We start from the raw sequence: 21,284 nt of genomic DNA, 5'->3' as shown, positions 1-21,284 counted from the left end.
GGGGCAGTGGCAGCAGGGGCAGTGGCAGCAGGGGCAGTGGCAGTGCGGTGGCACCAGGGACAGTGGCAGTGCAGTGGCAGCAGGGGCAGTGGCAGCCGGGGCAGTGGCGACTCACATCTGACGTGCGCTCGCTGTCCCTGGCCCAGGCTGTGGCAGACTGGGTCTCTCTGGCTGAATTAGGGGGAGTTGCAGCTGCTTCCAGAAGAGCACAAAGGAACAGTATATTAAGCTCGTGCTTTCAGAAAGCGATATTAGTGCCAGCTCTCAGCCCTTGCCTCTCACTGGCCTTAACTCACTGCTGGCTGCAGCCCCACGAGATGGGCTGGGCTTTCTTTTTCCTGCTGCTGTCAGTACAGAATCCTCAGAGCAGCACTGAACTGGATTTAGATGCATATGGCTGAGTCCAGAGTCCATTTTGGGCCTTTGGCCACAAATATGGGATATTGATTTAGCTTGGAAGCAGTTGTGCCCTGTAAGTGGTATGCTGAGTGCAGAAGGGAGCCATAAAGACACCAGGGCCCTCAGAGAGCACTGGCCAGCCAAAAGTGCTGCCAAAGGAAAAGCTGCTGGCAGGGAGGGCTGTCGAGGCAAAGACAGTGTGTAAGAGAGGAAGAGTTAAGTGATGAGAGAGAAGCCAAGAGGGAAATTTCTTCTCATCTGGAATTAAATAGGCACACTGCTGTTAAACTTTGGTCAGACACTTGATTTTAGAGGGCTACCCACCATTGCTCTGTTGATATATCATATTCTAGTGCTGCTTTTTTCCTCCCACCTTGTTTTCTTCAAAAGCTTTGGTTTTACTTCAAAGTGAGTATGCCTCTTCCTCACTGATATTAAATTCTTCTCCCTTGCTCTTCTTCCATTTCCCCCTTCCCAAAGTGTAAAATCTGCTTTGACTTCAGCATAAATATGCTCCATTCCCCTCCCCTGCCTGGATTGGAAATCTGCATGGAGTGCAACAGAAGTGTTCCTGATATTTCTCACTTCCATGAAATTTCTCCTTTACAACACCAATCTTAATACACTTGCTCTAAACCTAGTTTAAATAAACCAGAATGCCAGTTTAGCACATTTCAGACAAAAGCATTATGCAAAGTTTCACTGCTCTTGAGAGACAGAGCTAAATCTCTGAACCTTTATCTTCATGCTTCATACTCTTCCATCCATCAGAACTATTTGGTTTTGTGTATGTGGAGGGTCTCTGTTGCTCTGTAAAGCAAGGTCATGTGGTAACAGGAGTCACTTCTCTCCACAGCAGCTGCTCGACCCTTCCACCATCAGCTGTGCAGAAAGATGAATGGATGACTAGATACTGTGAATGCACCTGCAGCATAAAATTAGGTGTGGTCAACTGTGTGCTGCAAAACCTGGTGTGGGTAGCTTTGTTCTTGGCTTTTTCTGTGCATCTCAGGGGGATTCCCACCTGATCTCCTCTTCTCAAAGAAGAGATTCTGACTTGTAGATTACGTTTCCTGAGCCTTTGATGAAAGGCAGCAGTGCTTCATGAACATCAGCTGCCTGCTGTCATTGTGGGGGCGAATACAGACCAGCTCCAGCTCGCAGCATCTCCTGTGGTGGAAGGGGAACTGGACACACACAGGCAAATGGTTTTGATGTCCCCGTGACCAAAGAGAGGTTTGTAAAGGCAAAACACAGGATTTAATTTCTAGGTCTGTGCAGCATTTCAGTGAGTTTGAGGATGTCAGCTAGTACTGGCAGCTCTACTTTTATGAGTAAAACAAAAAGTACCTGCTGAAGTCCGCAACTGAACTTTTGTTCCCTGCAGTAATGTTGTTCAGGAATATAGGAGCAGGTTTGTTATCTTCAGAGTGTCTGGAGCTAAGGAAGATGGAGGAAAATACACTGTCAAGGAATATGGGAACCATTCCTGGTCTTTCAGCTTTAAATCACTTCCTTGAATAATTAAGACCTCTGGATTGAATGAGTGATTGGAGTGAGGAATACCACAGCAGTGAAATGATTAGGATTCAGCATCAAAAAGCAAGTCACATGAATACTTCAGGATGTTTTGGGTGGCAAGGGTTTGACATCATCTCAAGGCACTATTCCAAGTCCAGTCCAGCTGAAGCTGGCTCAGACCATGGGCCATGATCTCCTGTGCCAAGGTGTGGTAGCTGTACACGTGTGCACACATTTCCAGTCAGACAGAAACTGATTACTTCATTGTTCTGGGGCTGAATTGTTTCTCTTATTTTAAACTCTAAGTAAATATATTCTATAAAAATGTACTTTCATTAGCCTCTTCAGAACAAAATCTTATTTTCTGTCCAACCAGAAACTATGTGCAATACCTTACTTTACAATTGCTGTCTGTTAATAATTATTGCCAATTTGTGGTTAGCTTAAAAAATAATAGATTCTCTGTGTGTGGTTTTCGATGAAAAATAGCCATTGTGATGTTTGTTGGACTTTCTGCCTCAGGGATTATTCTGAGTGCAGTGTATGGAGCCAGTAGAATTGAATACTTCGTGTCTTTGGTGTTTGTTTTTCCTCACTTCTCATCTGTCAACTGCTGTGCTCATTTTCTTTTCATTAGTATTGATACTTGCATGAAGATGAGTCAGCCAGATTCAGTTCTCAGTTAAATGTGTGCAAATCCAGCAGAACGAGGTTTTGACTTAAAGCAGTAAACCAGATCAGAAGTTTAATTCTCTGCTGCTTGCATGTTTCTCTCTCCAAAAAAAGAAATCATGAAGTTAGAGTGGAAAATGTGTGTGGCCTGGCTGGATCAGTCAGTGGTTGGCTCTGAAATGAGGATGCTGGGAGTTGAACATCATGCCACCAATCACTCATGACTTTCTTTGGCGTTTCAAGTAAGAGTTTGGTGTTATTACCTTGATGTTTTCCACAGGTTGTGACTTATGTGCTAAAATTAGCTTGTGCAGAGTATGAGCCTTAGCAGTAAAGAGATTAATTACTGAAATGTGGATTCCTGGAACCAGATGCTCCCCCATTGTCTGAGATGTTTCTGCCATTAGTAAATTATGTGCAAGCATTCATTGCAGCCATCACTCTAGGAGATCTGATCTTAATGAGATTACAGGGAAGTTCTTGAGAGAAACTGCTCTTGGAATTGGGCCTATTCTTTCTCATTTTTGGATCCTTGTCTATTATGGCTTGAAGTTAAAGAATAAAAACTGCTCACACAGCTGATCTTTCTTTTCAGTGCATTAGCCCTTTCCCTATCTTTATTCTCCCATGAGCTTGAGGAGAGCTTTTCTCCCCTCCCTAGAGCTCCCCAGAAAATGCATCCAGCTGCCTGTTTGGTCTCTCCACCTGCCAGGTGGTGCTTGAGCCTGACTTTGCTCATCCCAGCTGTGACTCTGGTTGGCTTTTGCAGGGCTCGAGTTCCTCCAGCTATTGTCCACTCTTTGTCAGCTCTTTGGTTTTAAGCAAGGGCACAGCCCTTAAGGAGGTGCAGTGATCTAAGCAGTTACCTAATAGCTTGTTTGTTGCCAAGAATGTCCAGTTCCTTTGGCCTTTCAACCTTGCAGCTGGCTCTCCTTTTATCTTGAACTGGGCTGTTAGGGAAGAAACCAAACCCTTGCTTGCTGTCTGCTCCCAGGTGTCAGACGTGTGCTCCAAAGGACATCCTCCAGATGAACGTGAGCATCACATGTGTCTGAGGCAGAGGGAAAGCAATCCTAACCTTGAATCTGGTGCACCCAGCAGGAAACATTCACTGTTGCTTTGCACTTTCCAGTATTTCAGATACACAGTATATTTTGTTGTTCATGATGCAGCTGATTCTTCATGATGACCATTTGCCCCTTGTAGCACCTGATTTTATTTGTGGTGACAGTGCAGCAAAGGCATCACTTGGGGGGGGGACTCGTGACTGAGTGTTTGTGCATCTGTCACCTGCTTTTGTTCAGAAACCCTCTGACCAAGCAGCTCTGACAGACAGCATGCTCATTCCTCAAACTCATCTGCAAGTGCAAAATATTTTAGCAGAGTATGGAAGTGTACAGAATACTCATAAACACAGTTTGAATTGAAGAACTATTAAGAAATAATATAAATGTTTACTAACATGTGCTTAATTCTGCTTTTTATATAAAATATTAAAGTGAATCCAAGCCTGGAATTAAACCAATATGTTTTAGCCTGTTCTCTCTGAATCTAAATGAAACTGTAAGTATCAGTTAATAAAATGTAGTTCTGAAATGTTTTACTATGTTAAAAAAGCCAATTCTTGAAGAATGCACCAAAGCAGACCTGCCCAGATGAAATGTTTGAGATGAGCTGACATAAAAGTTTGTACCAGTTCCCACTGAGAAGTTTCTTTACACAGTATTTTTAAGCTGCCAAAAGCTTTTGTACGTGCTAAGTGCTTGCCAATTTTTTCTTTCTAAAAGAACTCAAAGGCAATTTTAAGTTACATGAGCCTGAAGAAAAAATCTGAATTGGTGGCTAAACATTGTGTTTTGTAAAATGCATTCAAAAGACAACTGTATTTCTTGGAAATATTTTCAAGAAAGGTTTTGTTCCTACAGTCAGGACGTGTCTGCAGTGTTTCAGGCAGAACAAGGAGCTGAGTGAGGAGAAACTGCAGCAAACTCTGCTTTATTTCCCATCCCCATCCTTTTCTGGCACTTGTTTATGCCTGGCTGTAGTGTGTATTTGTAGGAAATCAGAAGTTAACCTTTTAGTTTCTGATTTTCTGACCAATTATTTTGTTTCCAGCTCAAGTGGCTCTTAATAGAAACAAGAGTCATGATGTTCGAGCAATTTCCCAGTAAAAGGGAATTTTTTGGACTTTCCAGATTTTCCATATTAAAAACCCCCCAGAATTTCCAAATTAAAAAAAGACTTCTTGGTACAGAGTCAGTTGTCAGTGACCAGTTCAGGGTTGATATCAGGCCAGAGTGAAGGTGCAAACAATTGTGTTTGTGTGTTGGATACAAAGAGCACAATATGGGAGGGGGGAGGAACACAAGGGGAGGCATACTGGCTTATCCCATTGGAGAAAATCATCCAGAAAGGGTTGAAGGAAGAGGAATCACTATGATTCAGCTCTCTGTCTTGCAGGGGCTGGGAGCTGGAATCTTAGAGCAGCTTTACTGTGTTAAAAACGACATCATTTTGGAGCTGTTTTCCAGTTCACTGAGAAATCGTAAATAAATTGTGCCTTTTGGTCTGTTCTTGGATAGAAGAGTTCTATAGCAGCTTTTTGGGAGGCCTTTAATCCCTCACAGAATTCAGACAGACTTACAGGAATTGGAATATTGCAGAGAAGGGTGAGGAAAATCAGCAAAATTAGTCCATGACTGCATTTGCACATAAGGAGTGGACCTGGACTTGCCTGAAAAATAACTCTCAGGGGATATGATGAAAGTCATACAAATCAGGAGTGGTCAGAGGCATGTAAGCTTTGCTTGCAGTTTTTTTCTCAGAAAAGTGAGAGAAGATGGACTAGGGATCATCAAATTAAACTTATGGGGGGCATGTTTTAGGGGAAAAGTATACAGAATTAACATTAAAACTGAATTTCCTTGCTACAAAATGTGTAGGTTTGAAGAATGGCTGCAAAAATTTGTGAGAGAAAAGCCTTTGAGAGCTAGTAAATAAGCTGCTGGTGTCTCAGGCTAGGAACCTGCATGAGTGCAAACTGAAAGGTGGTATTCAGGAGAAATTCTGTCCCAGTGACCAAGTTCTGTACTTCTACCTAAGCACCTGCAGCCACAGGGGCAGAAATGTGATTTAAATCCTACTTGTTATGACTGTGCTTACAAAAACTGAAATTTGGCATGGGATAACTGAAGGAGTACAATCTGATGGATTACATTCTATCTCTTTTTTTTTGTCAAGGCTGATATGTAGTTTTAATGGCTCACTCAGGGACCCTAAGCACTGCCACTTGGGTATTTTCCTTAGGTTTTTTGCCTTCTTATTTGGGTAATACTGAACATTGCAATTTTTTTTTGTCTCAATTAGGATAAGCAGTTTTTAATTAAGAAATTAATTACAAAGGCCTGGAAAGGTGAAATAATTCTCTGGGTTTACAGAAAGTTTTGTCAGAGTGAGAAATACCATATCAAATGTTGGCACAGTTTGATGATGTTTTGTTTTCTGTGTTCCAGGAGAACAAAAAGAGAAGGGCAATGTCAAAAGGACACAAATTGTCTTTCTCTCTTTTCCACGCACCAGATTTAATTAATGTAAATCTGTCTTGCAGAGTTTTATTCTTCACACCTTTTTTTTTTCCTAAAATGAGAAAATAATCTTGCTTATTTGCTTTTGAAATTTGTGTGCTTGTCTCTTCCACAATGCCATTATTAACTTTCAATTATAGGATCCAGATGATGAATTATTACATGCAGTTGTTTTCTCAATTGCTTGAGATACCCACAGGCACTAGAAGAGAGTGTACAGGATTTGTGACAATGATTGTAAGTTACAAATATACGATATCAAACACAATAATGATTGTAGAGTCAGCTTGCACATGTGTGGAGGAGTGTTTTAGTGTTAAAAAAAAAAAAGAAAAGAAAGGGAGAGAATTCTAGGATATTTTATATCAGTATTATAGCATTGTAGATGGTGGTTGTGACCTTGAGAAAATGAGTTGCCCAGCCTCCTTTTGCTTCAGTTATTCCAGCAGGAAAATTGGGTGAAAATGTGGATTCTCTTTATAAATGTGTTAATCTGATGTTTCTCTTAGTAAAGAAAAAGAAAAAATCATTTTTGCAGCCTAGCATAGACCTTAATAAAAAGCATTAAAATTACATTCAGAAAAGCAAGCAACAGGAGCCAAAGTCACAGCTGCATTTTTGTGTCTGGAGATAGCATAAAGTCAGATCATTAAGTTATTTAATCACCTTGCAGGTCCCTTCATCACTATGTGTGTCACTATCAAGGGCTGATTCCAGTCCAAGCAGATGAAAACAAAAGGGGTAATGTTTATTTGAAATTTCCCAATGGATAAAGCTAAAGCAGAAATTAAAGTAATTGCATATTTTGCTTTTGTACACATCAGCAGGACAACATTCCTAATGGGAAGTTTATTCTTGCAACCTGATTGCTGGTGTAAGAAGCAGCATTTTGTTTGCCTAAAGAGAGCAAGGGCAGCCCAGTTTGTCCCCAGGCTGTGCTCAGCTGTGCTCTGGTGGGGCTGCAGTGCCCTGGGGAGCCTGGCACTGGCACAGGGCACCAGCTGGCAGCACCATGGCACAGGACAGTGCCCTGCTCCCTGTGCTCCCCCCGGCCCTGTGCCCAGAGGGCTGATGGGGTAGGAGAGGAATGGCAGCAAACACGAGAGCTGGGGTGATGGTGTCTGTAAGTGAGACCATCATTAGGTTCTCCAAGGCCCTTTCCATTTTCATTCAGCCTTGTGGCAATGGAATGTATTGCATTTGTGCCAGGTGCAGGTGGGGTTCCAGCTGGGGAAGCTGCTGGAATGATGCTGCTGTTCCATCAGTGTTCCTGTGGGGTGAGCTGACAGCAGAGTTGTGGTGGCAGGTTGGGAGCAGGATGGTGTGTGCAGGGGGAGCAGCATTCTCAGGCTGTGGGACAGGGAGGGACTGCCTCTGGCTCAGCCAAGCCTGCTTTTCTAACAGGAGGACATCAGGATGTTCTTTAGGAGCTGGAAATTCAGCAGAGGGAGGTAGCAAGTGGCTTTTGGGGTGTGGATGTTACCGGCCAGCCCTTGTGTTTACATGGGCACGTTGGGGTGGTGAAATGGCCATTGGGTGCTGTGTGGGTGATCAGGCTGGGAGCTGCCAAATTGCTCTCCCAAGGCCTCCTCCTCAGCCCATCAGGGACCCCTTTGGCCCTGGGTGATCCTCTGGCAAGGCACAGACTGGGCAACCTGTGCATGGCTCCTGTCACCAGCAGCTGAGCTGCAGGGGCTGTTTCAGCCTTGCACTCAGGGCAGAGAGACAGCAGCCTCTCCCAAAGGTGTTCTGTGTGAGTGCACTGATGATAGCTGGGGCACAAAGAGAAGGTGAAGGCACAGAGGGAGGAATTGCTGAGATCAGCACGCTGATCTGCCTGGGAAGAACAGAGATAGATTGACACAGGCAGAGACTCTGGGATCAGGGAGTGCTCTCTGCAAAGATCTGTTAGCAGCACTCTGACAGATAGAGGGGCTGCTTTTCATGGATATTTATGCAGGGGCACCGTTCCCCTGCCTTGGAGAGCTCACCTTGTGAGCTGGTGTCGTTTTAACTGTGATGGATTCCCAGCCCTTTGCCTGGTTGGAGCAAGCTGTATGGATGTGTGGGCAAAATGCAAGCACCAGCTGCTGTAAAGGCTTTGTGGAGTGTTTGTATGCAAGGTTTGATGTGTCAGCTTAAGCTGTTAAACCATAGGTGGAGTCATATTTCTCAAAAAAAGTCATTCAATTTCAGTTGATTCAATACCAGAATGGCTTTGCAAAAGGTTGCTTTCGATGTAGTTTTTCTAACTCTGTTGTTTTACCTTTCTGTTTACATTGTTTTGGTTTCATATTTTTCCTTTTTTTTATATAAAGGACATGTTTATATGTGTATGGATCAATAGTGAGCATTTAATTCCAAAATACAACCTCTGGTTTGATTTGGGAGTTTTTTGATGGGGGAGGAGGAGAGGAGAGAATGTTCAGTCCTCGACAAAGGGAGTGGGATGGAGGTCACTAGTGCTTTCTATGATCTTTGTTAGGTGCTAGTAAAAAGCAGCTATCTGTTCCTGGCCCCATTGAAGTGATCTGCTTTACCTGTCCAGCATGAAGCTTTTTGCAGGGCAGTTTTTGGGGGCAGTCACCCACCACTCCAGAGCCGGGCGATGCAGGTAAGGTGAGCGTGGTGTCCAGTCCCTGTCACCTCAGCTTTACTCTCACAGTCCCATTAGGAGGATTTTGGCAGTCATATCTGAAAAAAACACATCCAGTGTGTGGCCACTCAGTGCAATCCATGTCCTAGAGAGCATTGTGACCACAGAAAGGACAGTGTGTAATGGGTTTTGGCTTTGTCCAAACCCAAAACTGGCTTCTGGCAGCATTGCCCTGCTCAGGTGTCACAGACCGTGGTGGGGGACCTGCTGGGGGATTAACACTGCAGACATGAAAGGCAGCATCAGCCTGTACACCTGCACTGCCTGGGTGCTGTGGGATGTTAACTGTGTCAGTCTCCTTATCATTGGCCTCAGAAGAGGAGTACATCAGCTACGTCTCCAAGCTTTGAAGAAAATTACGTGGCAATACTTAAATTTAAAAAGAAAAATATCAAGAGCTCTTTGTGACCCTTTCCAGGAGCCATGATTTTTCTTCTTCTCCCCAGTACCTGAGCTGATTGCTGCCTGTTCCCCATGTGCCAACCTGTAACCGTGGTCACAGGGTGCAGGATGGTTTCTGGTCCAACCCCAGGGGCTGGGTGTTGGGCAGGCTGGCATCCTCTGGTTTTTCTTCTGTGACTTCAGTGGTTCTTCCAGGAACTCTGAAGTGCTAGAAGTGCCACAAGCCATTCAAGGGAGGTAGGGTAGGTTCTTATCTGCACTCTGCCAAGCTGTGAAACTTTAGGTGTGTCAGAAGATCCCTCTGTCCTGGTCTGGGCTGCACAGACTTTCTGAATGGCAGTGTCACTGTCATCACAGGGGTCTTAGTTTATAAATGAAACAAGTGTTTTTATGAAAAGCTTGTGTTTAATTTCAGAATTTAACCTTAGCATAGGCATAATATGCAGTTGATGCAGCTTGTTCCAGCAAAAGGAGCTTTCTTACTTGTTAATTGAACTTTTTCTCAAATCTGTTAAACAAAAGGCCTGAGTCAGGATTATACAATTATTCATCTATACACTGGCAGAAGTCAAGATTGTGTTTTTGACTTGCACTCAGTTCAGGTCAGCATTGCTCCCAGAGAGAAGTCCTGGGCTGAAGGGAAGCATTCATTCCCTGAAATTTGCTATGAATTGGATGTTTGCATGAGATCTTTTTTTCTTCTCTAAATCTGGGTGGTAAAAATGCCAGTGAGAGAGACAAAAGTAGCAGTCCTTGATCCTGCTTGGTTGGAGTTGGTAGATTGTACTATTTTAGAAGGAGAGTATGGTGGATTGAAATATTCAGTATGGTGGATTGAATATTCAGCAAGTATTCAGCCTGTTTTGGGGTGTCTTTTATGTTAATTGAAGGTACACACTTTAGGAACTGAATTTTTTTATCTTTCTATGGCTCCTACAAAGCACTATTGAAATGCATTTTCCAGTGATCACATGATGTACTGTAGCAGGGAATTGGTTTTGTTCAATGGTATTTTTCACATGTTGCTGCATATCACAATTCAAACCAAAGTAAATGAAGCATGGCAATTAATAGATCAAAAAGGGAAATGAGCAACTCTAGAAGAAATGGAGGAAAAGGGAATTAAAGTTACTAAAGAACTTGTGACCCCTATTGGAAAATTAAATTCCTTTGGTTGTGCAGCAAAAGAAATGCATAGTTTTTTACCTTAACTGGAGCAGAGATATCAAATATCATTATTCCTCCCATCTGGATATTTATACATTGCTGAAAACTGCTGGGAGCAGATGAACCTGTCCCACAAAGCAGAGCAGAAGGCAATTAAACACTTAGTAGGCTACTTTACATAATGGATTGTTTTTTGAAGGGCTTCAGCATCCTTATTTTGTCTCTATGAATTGGGTACAGCAGTTCACAAATGTGAACCAAGGCTTGTGGTTTTCCTGGGGCCAAATACCTCTCTTCTTGGAATACCCTGAGGTATGGATAATACTTCTCATCTTTTACATCATAATTCTGAATTTAAAAGCAGTACAGGAGCTTTACTCATATTAACATAACATAACCAAGTCTATAATTATCTTAAATTATTTGGCATCTTTAACTGAAGAGATAGAGAAGTCTTGAGGAAAAGTTAGGAAATCTTTTATAGTCACACTGATGCTAATGAAGTTTACTTTGTACTTTGCTACAGGACAAAGCATTATTAGACATTTGAATGGTTTTGTTATTCCCCATTGCAAGAGGGATTTGCATCCAAAACAGATTTAAGAAAGTAGAATCCTTTTTTGCAGTTGTTTACTATTATTTTGGTTCATATCTCAGTGTGAATGCTGTAGCTTATTTGTTATTTCAGTGCTTCAACTTTTTAATGCCCTGGTGTTGAGAAAATACAGTGATTTTTGTATTCTTCCTGAAAACCTATCTGCCAGAGATATGGCAATAAATGAGGTTTAATAATAATATTAGGAATGAAAATCTTTTGGACAAAAGACACTCAGTTGAGTAAACTGGATGAGGACCAGCTGGAAGCTTGAACCTAAGTTCATCTTTTGTATTATTTTGGAGTAATTCAAGCTCATTAAAGTTTCAGGAAGTGCTAGTGACCCTTATCTCAGTGGAAAGGGCACCCTGGACAGGCTCCTCTGTGCTGAGGGAGAGCCTTGCCAGGGAAAGGAAGGATGGAACTCTGCTTCTTCTGTGTGACAGTTGAGTTAAGGACTGGATAAGCAAAGGAGCCTCAGAGGAGCTGATACCTGCCCAAGTTAAGCCAGCAGAGCTGATGGTTCCAGCATTAAATTTAACTTCTGGCAAGGAGCTCTGGTCTTGGCAGCCGCGTTCCCTGTGTTACATGAGAGGCACCAGGGACTCCAGCAGAGATAGCGTGGTAGTTTGAGAGAAAACAAGGGTGATTCCAGCTTGGTTAATGCTGTGCTTCTGTGTTGGTGGCTGCTTGAAATGTCTGCATACCTTGGCAAAGGGTTTCTGTTGTCTTTTTTGTTTCCTAGGGCCAGACAGATGCCTTTCACCACTAAGTAGGAGTGCAGTGAAATCTGTTTTAGGGCATCACACAGCAGGCTGGTAGCACTCAGTTTAAAGGAGGTGATCTTCTCAAAGGCAAAGCTGAGTGACAAAGATAGTGCTAGATGGGGGGTTAATTCAGGGTTGCACCATGTTTTAACTTTGGAAGAGGAAAGCAACTGATCAGACAGATGTGGTTTTGTGGTGTTCGGGTCAGACGTGCTGGGCTCAGTGTCTCTGCTCTCCCAGAATGGAAACCTAGCATATGGAACAATCCTTGGAACTCCTGCAGAGGTTTGTTACTTTGGATCAAATGTCTAATCTTGAGAAATGTGTGAAAGAGTTTCTAGATTTTGTAGAAGTCAGAATTACTTGTTGGAAAGGAAAAAAATGGTGCTCAGGATAAAGTTGCAGATCTCAAACAGAGTAATTAATTAATTCAAACAGGTTGGGAAAATGATGCTTATTGTGCAACTGGCAAAAAATACAGAATGAGGAAGCAGAAAAACTATCCCTTTGTCCTAGCTGTGCACACAGATACTCAATAAAAATAAAAACCTAATGCATGCATCAGGAGGGCTGTGTGCATAGGGGAGTGCAGCATTGCTGCTGCAGCAGCATGAATCCTCAGCTGGAACAAAGAAGAAAAGGGTCTGTGTGTGTGCCTGCACACGTGTGGGCACTGAGGGAGTTTTTTCAGTTTTAAAAGACCTTTGTGCCCTGCCAGCCTTCAGACAGCTGAGCACTGGGTGAGTCTCCTACCTTAATTAAGATTTTTTTGACTGGCCATGTCGCTGCTCCTGTTGCCACTGCAGTTCTGAGGCACTGAGTGAAGGCTTCTCCATTGCCAAGGTGCTGCTAGGATTGCCCCTGAATGGGGTAGTGGGCAAGGGGAGCTGCTGGCATTCCCCGTGTGGGGGGCATTTGGGAAGCAGGCTCAGTCTGACAGCTTCTTCTGAGGTGGGAGCAGGGTGTGAAGCAAGAAAGTTCTTAGCTGGCAGGTTACAAGCATGTCTTTTTACAAGCCAAAAATGTATTTTGGACATCAGCATATGAACTACTCTGTTTCCCCCTTTTTTTTAACTGTCTGCAAATTTAGGAATTTGCAGGGTTCTTCCTCTTATTGGTGTTTCATGCTATGTTGAAAGGGGAACTGCTACCTTGGTCCAAAAGCAGCAATGGCCCTGGCAGCACAAATCTGTCACTGCCTGCCCTGCGGTCCAAGTCGGCTGCCGAGGGGCTCTGCAGGAGATGGCTGTGCTGTGAATGACTGGTTTTATCTTGCAGACACACACACCCCCCAAGTAAAAGTGCAGCTGTTTTGGCTTTCGAATCGGGGAGGAGAGAGGATATGATGGTGTTTGAGACAAAGATAGATGTTCACTTGCAGGGCTTTTTCTACAACTTCCTATTTCGATTTGCATTAGAGGTGGGGACTGGGTGTATTTATGGTTTAATGAGATGCTCTTGCCTTAATAGCAGAATGTTGTTCACAGGAAGAAATGAGTTATTGCTGGTTTTCTTCTTCTTTCTGTTCAGTTACTGTGGATACAGCATGTAACTTTTAGACCTACTTCTCCCTTGAACAGCACATGCAGCTTCCAGTTGTTGTGCTGAAGCTGCTGCAGGAAGGAGGTTATAGGAGCACAGTTTTTAAACAGATATTTGTTGGCTGTTATTAATTCCTACGGACACAATGAGCTTTCGTGGGAGATTCAGAAGGGAGGCCAGTGAACTGCGGAGGAAGAGAAGGACCACTAGGAGAGTGAATCAAGGAGAAATTCAAAGATTAAGCTGTGTAAGTATGCACCCTTCTTCCACCTCTTCTGAGAAAGGGCTGAGAAATTGCAGGTCACTCTTAGGACTACGCTTGGGAAAGAGTAGGATTTCTTGCCTGTTGTTTACGTAGGAGTCACCAAGCCTCATTCAGTCTGTGATTAGGGAGTGAGCACTGGAGAGTGAGACTGAAGCACAGCGAGTTCAGGAGCTTACAGAACTCAGGAACAGTAAGGAGACTTAGAGCCTCACATTGCTGGTCAGAAACATTCTGAGAGCAGCAGTGTTTGACAGTCTCTCTGGCACCTATAGCAAGTGCTTGGAAGTTCCATGAAAATTCATAGTGCTGCTTCTGGAGTGGAAAGTTCCTGTGTGCTATTTCAGAGTTTGTGATCTGTGATGGGCACCTCTCAAAGCCAGGAAGAGGAGGAAGACAGTGCAGGAAGCCACTGGAGAAAGCTCGAGAACCTTTGGTGGAAAGCTAGGGTGAGGTTCTTCCCTGTGGGCTGCACAGCAGCTTTGCCACTGATGGCTTTGGGACAGGACTGAGCCTCATGAAGCTGCTCTGTGGGGCACTGGGTGGCTCACATTAACTGCACTGTGCCTAAACTTTCCCGGCTGAAATTGAAACTGCAGACAGCAAGAGGTAAAAGTAAAACCCTTAGAGCCTGCTGTTGAGGAGTCTTAGGCAAGTACTGGTTTTCAGTGTATTATCTTCACTTGAAAATCTACTTTAGCTCATAAACCATTTAATGGCTTCCCCAAGAACAGACAATGAATCCTTTTCCTCAAGGCAAGAGGTGTTTGGTTTTCTTCTGTAGCTTTGTTTCTCCAATTACTCTGTTTGCATGTGCATGCAGAGGGCTCTTTTGAGGCTTTTCAGCGTGTTCAGTGTAACAGAATCAGTGATAATACAACCAAGAAGAGTATTCTCATTTTCTTTTTTAAATAGGAAGGAAAAGAACTTTGCAGTTGTAACACTTGGTCACCAGTTAAGATGGTTTGTGGTTCATCTAGTAATGTTTGGGTTTTGCTTGTGACTAGCTGCCTTTTTGGATAGGTACTTTACATGGAAGTGGCTCTTTTTGACAAGGCTACTTTATGGTGTAGTTTCTGCTGCCCTGAGTCATTGGCATGCAGTCAAGGATGTGACATGTTTGAGCTTCATGGTCAAGGGTCCCAGGAATCAGCTGCTGGTGCTGCTGAAAGCATCTAACCCTGGCAGTTCACAGGGCTTTGGTAGGAGGTAGGCACTGCTTACTTGACTTATCCTCTTAAATCCTGGTGAGGAGGGATTTTTGTCATTTTTGTACAAATCCTGACTGTACTTTATTAGTGCTCACCAGAAGTGGTTGCAGCCCTCCAGGAAAGGATGGCTGGGAATAAAGTCCAAATGGTAACAATAAGCCTGCCTGCAGATTAAGAGGAATATATTTGCTCCCTTTTGCGTGTATCCTCAGATAACAGAAACTGAGCATTCAATTTAGTGGTGCTAAATAGAAATGTCAACAATGCATTGTAGTTTGACCTAAAACATAGAGAGCACTTGTAACCCTGGGCCTGTTGCCTGTGAATGGAAATAGGAAACAAGCCTGTTTCATCAGAGGCTTGTGTGTCACGCTGCACTTCCCCTGACGTGGATGGCTCCTTTATGTCAGCCACACAGCTCAGCTTTGCAGGGGAATCTGTGCTGATTTCTCTTCTTTTCAAACATAAGATAGTCTAAGATGGGTCACTGTGTCATATTACTCTGTAGATGTATTTCTGTGTAGTTTGTTTAGCCCTTAGGAAATGCAGGCACACTTGGCTTTACTTTTGTGCCTTGCAATCTGTGTCTTTCTGCCCAATATTTCATAATTGGAGCATGTTAAATCTCTGGCCTACAGGCACTTTTTGCTATCAACCAGCAGCCAATCTCTCCTTCATGGATCAGCCCTGTGCACCTCCACACAGATTTCAAAGTGATGTCAGCTCCCACTGCAGCTGTAAAGGATTTTGTGTATGGGGACCTTACTCAAAGAGTGCATTTCTTCAGATACCATTCTTAGACCTTTGTTTTCTGTAGGTGGACTCGCATTATTTGCTGGAAGCTCCTTTTTTGTAAGACTAATTATTATCTGATTAGCTTTAATTGTTAGTAGGGTGATGATGGAGTTTGGTGTGGTTGACCAGATTTTGCTCTCATTTATATCCTGTGTGTGTAAATGCATTGATGGCCAGATAATTGACTGGGAGAGGAGTTGATGTCAAGGAAAGAGTTACAAGTTTAACGTCATTGTGAGAGCTGAGTTTACAGTGGTCATGTACACATGGTGTTAATTTTACAGATAAAGCCTCTGTGGAAATAGTTAAAATCACTTACTCAGATATGTAGCATGAGAAATACTGTCACTTGTGAGGAATTAAGTAACCACAGTGCAAGTAGAGAAAGAGGTATATTCACTGAGTAAAATGAAGCAGAACACCGTACATGAGATTTGCTCCATGGGACAGTGACTTATTACTAAGTACTCTAGAAGTTAAATGATATCTTTGAAAAGTTTATTTAGAGCTAATGCAAACATTTTTGTTAGTTGTTTTTGCTTCAGGAGCTTCTGAAGTGGTTGAGCCCTTTTCACAACAGTTGTTTGCTTAGTCAACATGTCTAGGTCTTCATACATATAAATTTTAGGTTTTAATGGAAAATGAACAATGGATGTTTGCCTTTGCACTGCTTTGCAATTTCATCAGACATACATAGTGACCAAAGTCTTTAGCATCAGAGTGTGATCTAATGAACAGACATTAGAGTTTTCCCTTCAGTCCTTGAAAAACAAACTCTCCTATGCATTCTAAAACCAAAGTCTGCTAAAAAAGAAATCTTAAGTTTCAAAGTAAATAAAACTGTTTTAAACACAGTCCCGTGCTGCACATGGTGTCATGTAAAATCCTACCCCATTTTAGCAGCAGGTTTGTGCTGGATGAACCTGGTGGAGGGATGGGTGAGGTAGGAATGCCTGGCACATCCTTCTTTTTGTACTTCCCCTGAACCTGTACACTGATAACCATGGGTAGATCCCTCTGTCTCCCTAATTCATCCAGTTTGCACAAACAGAGGGGACCAGTTTGCCTGTTGCTCTATCCACTTCTATTATTGCTGTGTAGATGCTGTAGGTGTCAGAGCTGGGCTCCTGCCTCTGCTAGGAGTGCTGCTAAAGGGCAAAAATTGGGAGTATCTTTTCTTTAAATGTAGATTTTTCTGAGTCTACAGAGACTGTCTGGGTGAAGTTATACATGTGTGTGCGTGTGCATGCATGCTCCAACAGACTCAGAAGTGCTGTTTACATAAACTTTATACTGGAAGCTGACAAGCTTTGGTCAAATCCACTGTGTGCAGCTTGTAGGCTGGTTTTGTTAATGCTTCTGCTCAAGGCCATGGCTCTGCCCACCTGAGGCTGTGCTGGAAGAAGCAGACATGAAGCAAAGCCTGTTCCCAGAAGAGCTGAACGAGACTCACTTCAGCATCCCCTTCGTGGTGCACAGGGCAGGACAATGCCCTTTTCCTTCCCTGGGCTGAAGTAATCACTAACAAGGCAAGTGCCTGAGCAGAACACTCCAGCTCTGTTGGCAGCTCCTGTCTGCTCCCCACAGTTCCCATCCCTTCTGCCCAGTCCCCTTCCACATCCTACCTGTCCCTTCAGATGCCTTCATGAAGAGCAGTGAATTGCATCTTCGGCTTTGCGTGCTTTCTTCATGAATAGATTCTGTGTGGAAGATTCAAAGAAAGCCTTTTGTTGCTACAACTGCACTTTTTTTTTTCCCCAGGTTTAGGTCAGGTAAGGGGAGAGAAAGTGGCTGAGTGTTGCTAGGTTAGAGGTCTATGTAAATTATTAACAAAAAAAAAAACCTTACGATGCTCTACAAAACTTTCTTGTTTTTTGCCTGAGGTGACCTATGGACAAATATTTAGTCTAGTCTTCAGAAATCCTCACTATTTAGAAGCTGTTATTCTTGACATTTTGAAAAGCCAACCAGTTAAATCCAAATTTAAAACTTAGTACTTTCTTGTCAGTGGCTGATTTTAGTAGTTTCATGGTTAAATAAATTTTTTTAATCTCTTTCCTAAGGAGAGTTTCAAGTTTCACTCCATAAGCAGAGAGAATGAGTAAGTTGTTGCCATGTTACTCTGAATGTTTTTTGCAGATTGTACTGATAATTTTATCAACTGTCTAAAAGGACAAGTGCTGGTCCATGAAGATGGACATTCCAGAGTCACAGGACTGCAATGCCAGGTGCACAGTCATGGTTGGGAGGCAGAATTCAGGAAGAGCATGTGGCTAAGTCGTTCATAGCACAAAACATCTCCTCTCACCCCCCAGCTGGATGCTTTGCTGAACCAACAGTCCTGTGTGGCTTCCACAGTTTAACCAGAAGGGAGGTAATTTTATGAGGAGTGGAGCTTTCAAAATTCATCATGAGAGGAAGGATAAGTTGTGTCCTGAGAAACAAGAGGTGCTAGAATAAGTGGGTCACACCCAGTTGCCTGAGAACAGCTCTCTGTGGTTTGAGCAGCCTTAGCCTGGCTGCTCGCCGTGCTGGAGCCGCTCCGTGTGCCACCGAAGGCTCCGAGGGCTCCAGCTGGACCCTCAGTTGACATGAAAGTTTTGAGTTAGCTCATCCACATGAGAGGTGCTTCTGTTTTTCAAGACATGCTGAATTCTCTGACAGGGATTTTTAAAGCTGGAACATAATGCAAAGTAGGCTTACAGAGATTGTGATCCATAGAACAATGGCAGTATAAGCAATTAGGATTCATCCTATCCCAGCTGTAATTGTACAAAGTCTCATTTAGTGAAGCAGGTCACTTTCTGGTATCCAGCAGAATTTTATTCGAATCAAGAGGCTTTAAAGATTGAAAATGACTTTTCACTTTTGTTATTCCCAGAAGGGTCTTCAACAGGTTTCCTTTCTTTTGCTCTGCATGAGCTGATGGGTACTATAGCAGTTTGGCAAGTAACTTCTGAAGCACCAGGAATTGGGGGTTGGATTCTTCATAATTCTTTGTGATTTTCTCTGTAGCAGAATCGTGTGGGAACTGGAAATCCCCGTTAATGAAATTTATTGGCACGTTGGCTTCAGTGCTGACACTGAAGAGTATATTAGTTGTGCTGTGCAGCCCTGACTGGATTCTTTCCAAGTGCAATTCTCCAAGGTTTACTGAAAGTCACGACAAATTAAATACTTTGGACCTGACAAGTGAATCTATTTTAAGGTGGGAGGGGGTGTGTCAAAGAAAATTTTCTTTGTACCACTAATTTTAATAAATTTGTTGACTGTGGATCACGTACTGAGCCAAAGGAAGCCTTAGTAATGTGGCCAGAGAGTTTGTTGACTGTAAATAGATGCAGAACAGGCCAAGCAGTCATAAAGAAGAGAAGATCTGAATCAAAAGGGGAGACCGTCTGCCTGCTGGTTCTGGCTGTGCCTCCCCATCCCTACCCCAGACACCTTTTGCAGACCTTGGGTTGCCTGCCCTGTGCTTGAAATGCAAAACTAATTTTCCTTAAAGGAAATCTCTTCCATGATGCAGATCCTGTGTGTTGGGAGAAGAGGGAGGGCAGGCCTGTAGGGTGAAGCATTTTCAGTGGGTGATTCCTGTCACTCCCAGCTCAGCTGCTTGAGGCTGTTGGGGATTAAATGAATTTTTTTACCCCTTAATCCCAGAGGGCTGTGCTGTCTGTGCCCCTGGATACAAGCGCTGCTGTGGGACTCTCTGCCAGGAGTACACAGGATTTTGGGCTGCCCACCTGTAAACATGTGAGGGAAAAGGTGCACCCCATGGAGATATCCTTCCCATGGAGTTCACCCCAGGCACCAGACTGCTCTGCTGCCCTGTGAATAGGGACATACCTTGGTCCTACAGCAATACAAAAGTTTTGGTGACTCTGTGAAACCCAAATTGTTTTGTGGCCTCAGCTTCAGCTCCTTGAGTGTTCAGGTAGCACATCTCAGAACTGCTGGGCATGGCATATCTGAGACAGGGGTATATTCAGCCTTTATGCTGCATTTTCTCCAAAAGTCATGGAGTTCTGGCTGTTCTTTAGCTTCAGCTTGGACAGACTTGGCAAAGAAATATTCAATTGAAGTTGGCTGTCCTGGTGGAATATAATTAGCTACATATTAATACTAGAGAGACATGTTATATCAGAGACACAGTGTTTAACTGGGGAAAGTAAAAGAAGAACAAAGGAGTGTGAGAAGCACTTAGTGTTGGTGTCACCCTAGAAAGCAGTTTAATTTGCTCTTGTGAGTTTTGGTGAGATTGGTTTGGTTCATAATATCATTAAGAAGTCTAAAAAAATGAAGGAAGAATATGCTGTTGTTTTGCTAAGTGGCCTTTTCTCTTTTAAATGCCCATTGCAGTATTTCAAATGTATATTAGAATGAATTGTCATTTTTGACAAGCCATAGCTTGGATGAAATATAAAATCTGAGTCTTGCTTTATCTTTTCCAATCTGGCCATCGCAGTAGTTTTGACTCTCTTTATGAACATGGATGCTTCTGTCACAGAGATAGGGTTAGGGTAACTGAAGTCCAGGTAACTGAATTTCATCAGCTTCTTTCTGTTTATCTGTTTCCTTATTTTTTTCTCTTCCTAGTGTGTGGAAGAGAAGGAATTAATTCAAACATATCTATTAAATTTAATAAATTCTAGATATTCAAGATTTGGTGTCAGAATAATATGGCATTAAAGCATAGAAATCATAGCAGTTAGTCTAGGTTAATTTTAGAATGGGGAAGTTCTTGGGATGACTGTTCAGAGACTATTGGTCTCTGTTACATCATTTCCTCCTGCAGACTGTGTTCACAGAAATGCAGCTTTAGGGGAATGAGATATAATTATGAAGAAAAGATGGGTGCTAGCATCAGTGCACAATGTCTGTGCATCTGGAGGCAAGTCAAGTACCATATTTGATTCTGTAATATCATTTATGTGGATATTTTGGGTAATTACTACTGGGAAATATAATCCTTTCTTACCTAGACCAGAAGATGATGGCAAGGAAGCCATATATCACTGGTGGAATCTGGCTGGTTTCACCCCTGTGAAACTTTATTGTCCTCTCATGGTGTTGGCTCTGATTTAACATCCCTCCAGTGTTCCAAAAGAGTGTGGAAAAGCTGGCTCAACAACATCCAAAGCTGCATTACACTGTCAGGGTGTGAAGTAAATGGTTCTGCTGAGATGTTGTAGCAGGTGAGGAGTCAGAGAGTGCCTTTTTACTAGATGTATTCACAACCATTTCAGCACAACTAAATTCATTACTCACTTGAGATGGAGAATATAAAAAGCATTACAGAAATCCAAGCCAGCATAATTTGATTTTGGCATGGATTGCCAGGTTGGCCTGTTTCCAAAAGGAACAGACAAGTTAAATTGAGAAGAGGCAGTGCTGTGGTTATTAAATTAGCTTTAAATCAGCCCCACTCATTTACAGATCTCTGCTAGTGCTTGCAGGGAGGAATTTGCTAATCCCAACATCACTGCTTCTGTCTGCTTGGGAGGAAAAAACCCAGCAGCCACCCCACACCCGCAGAGATAAGCTGCTAACTAACCAGCTGCCACTTCTCATCACAACTGCAACACCAGCACTGCACTCTGAGCCTTGCCAAGTCCAGAATACTGGCTCTGCAAAGAGTCAGTGTCCACCGAGCAGAGTCTTATGGTCTGTGAGAACATGCAGAATTGATGGAGAGAGGCATCATGTTTATT

The 21,284-nt window shown here is 43.0% G+C and overlaps 1 protein-coding gene across 9 annotated transcripts in view; it reads left to right on the top strand.

Annotated features, from left to right (window-relative positions):
• Window positions 1–21,284, top strand: part of DOCK10 (dedicator of cytokinesis 10) — a 145,894-nt gene that overhangs the window by 32,325 nt on the left and 92,285 nt on the right. For 2 of the 9 annotated variants that reach the window (XM_059855288.1, XM_059855287.1), the window contains exon 1: window positions 13,234–13,552. The exons of the other annotated variants lie outside the window; for them this stretch is intronic. In XM_059855288.1, coding sequence (XP_059711271.1) covers window positions 13,451–13,552 — 102 coding nt within the window. In that variant the 5' untranslated portion in view covers window positions 13,234–13,450. Of the gene's footprint in view, window positions 1–13,233; window positions 13,553–21,284 lie in introns of those variants that run through there. 9 annotated transcript variants of the gene reach the window in all.

Source organism: Haemorhous mexicanus, chromosome 10, assembly GCF_027477595.1.
Source record: "Haemorhous mexicanus isolate bHaeMex1 chromosome 10, bHaeMex1.pri, whole genome shotgun sequence".
NCBI lineage: Eukaryota > Metazoa > Chordata > Aves > Passeriformes > Fringillidae > Haemorhous > Haemorhous mexicanus.
This window is presented reverse-complemented; position numbering and strand designations above follow the sequence as displayed.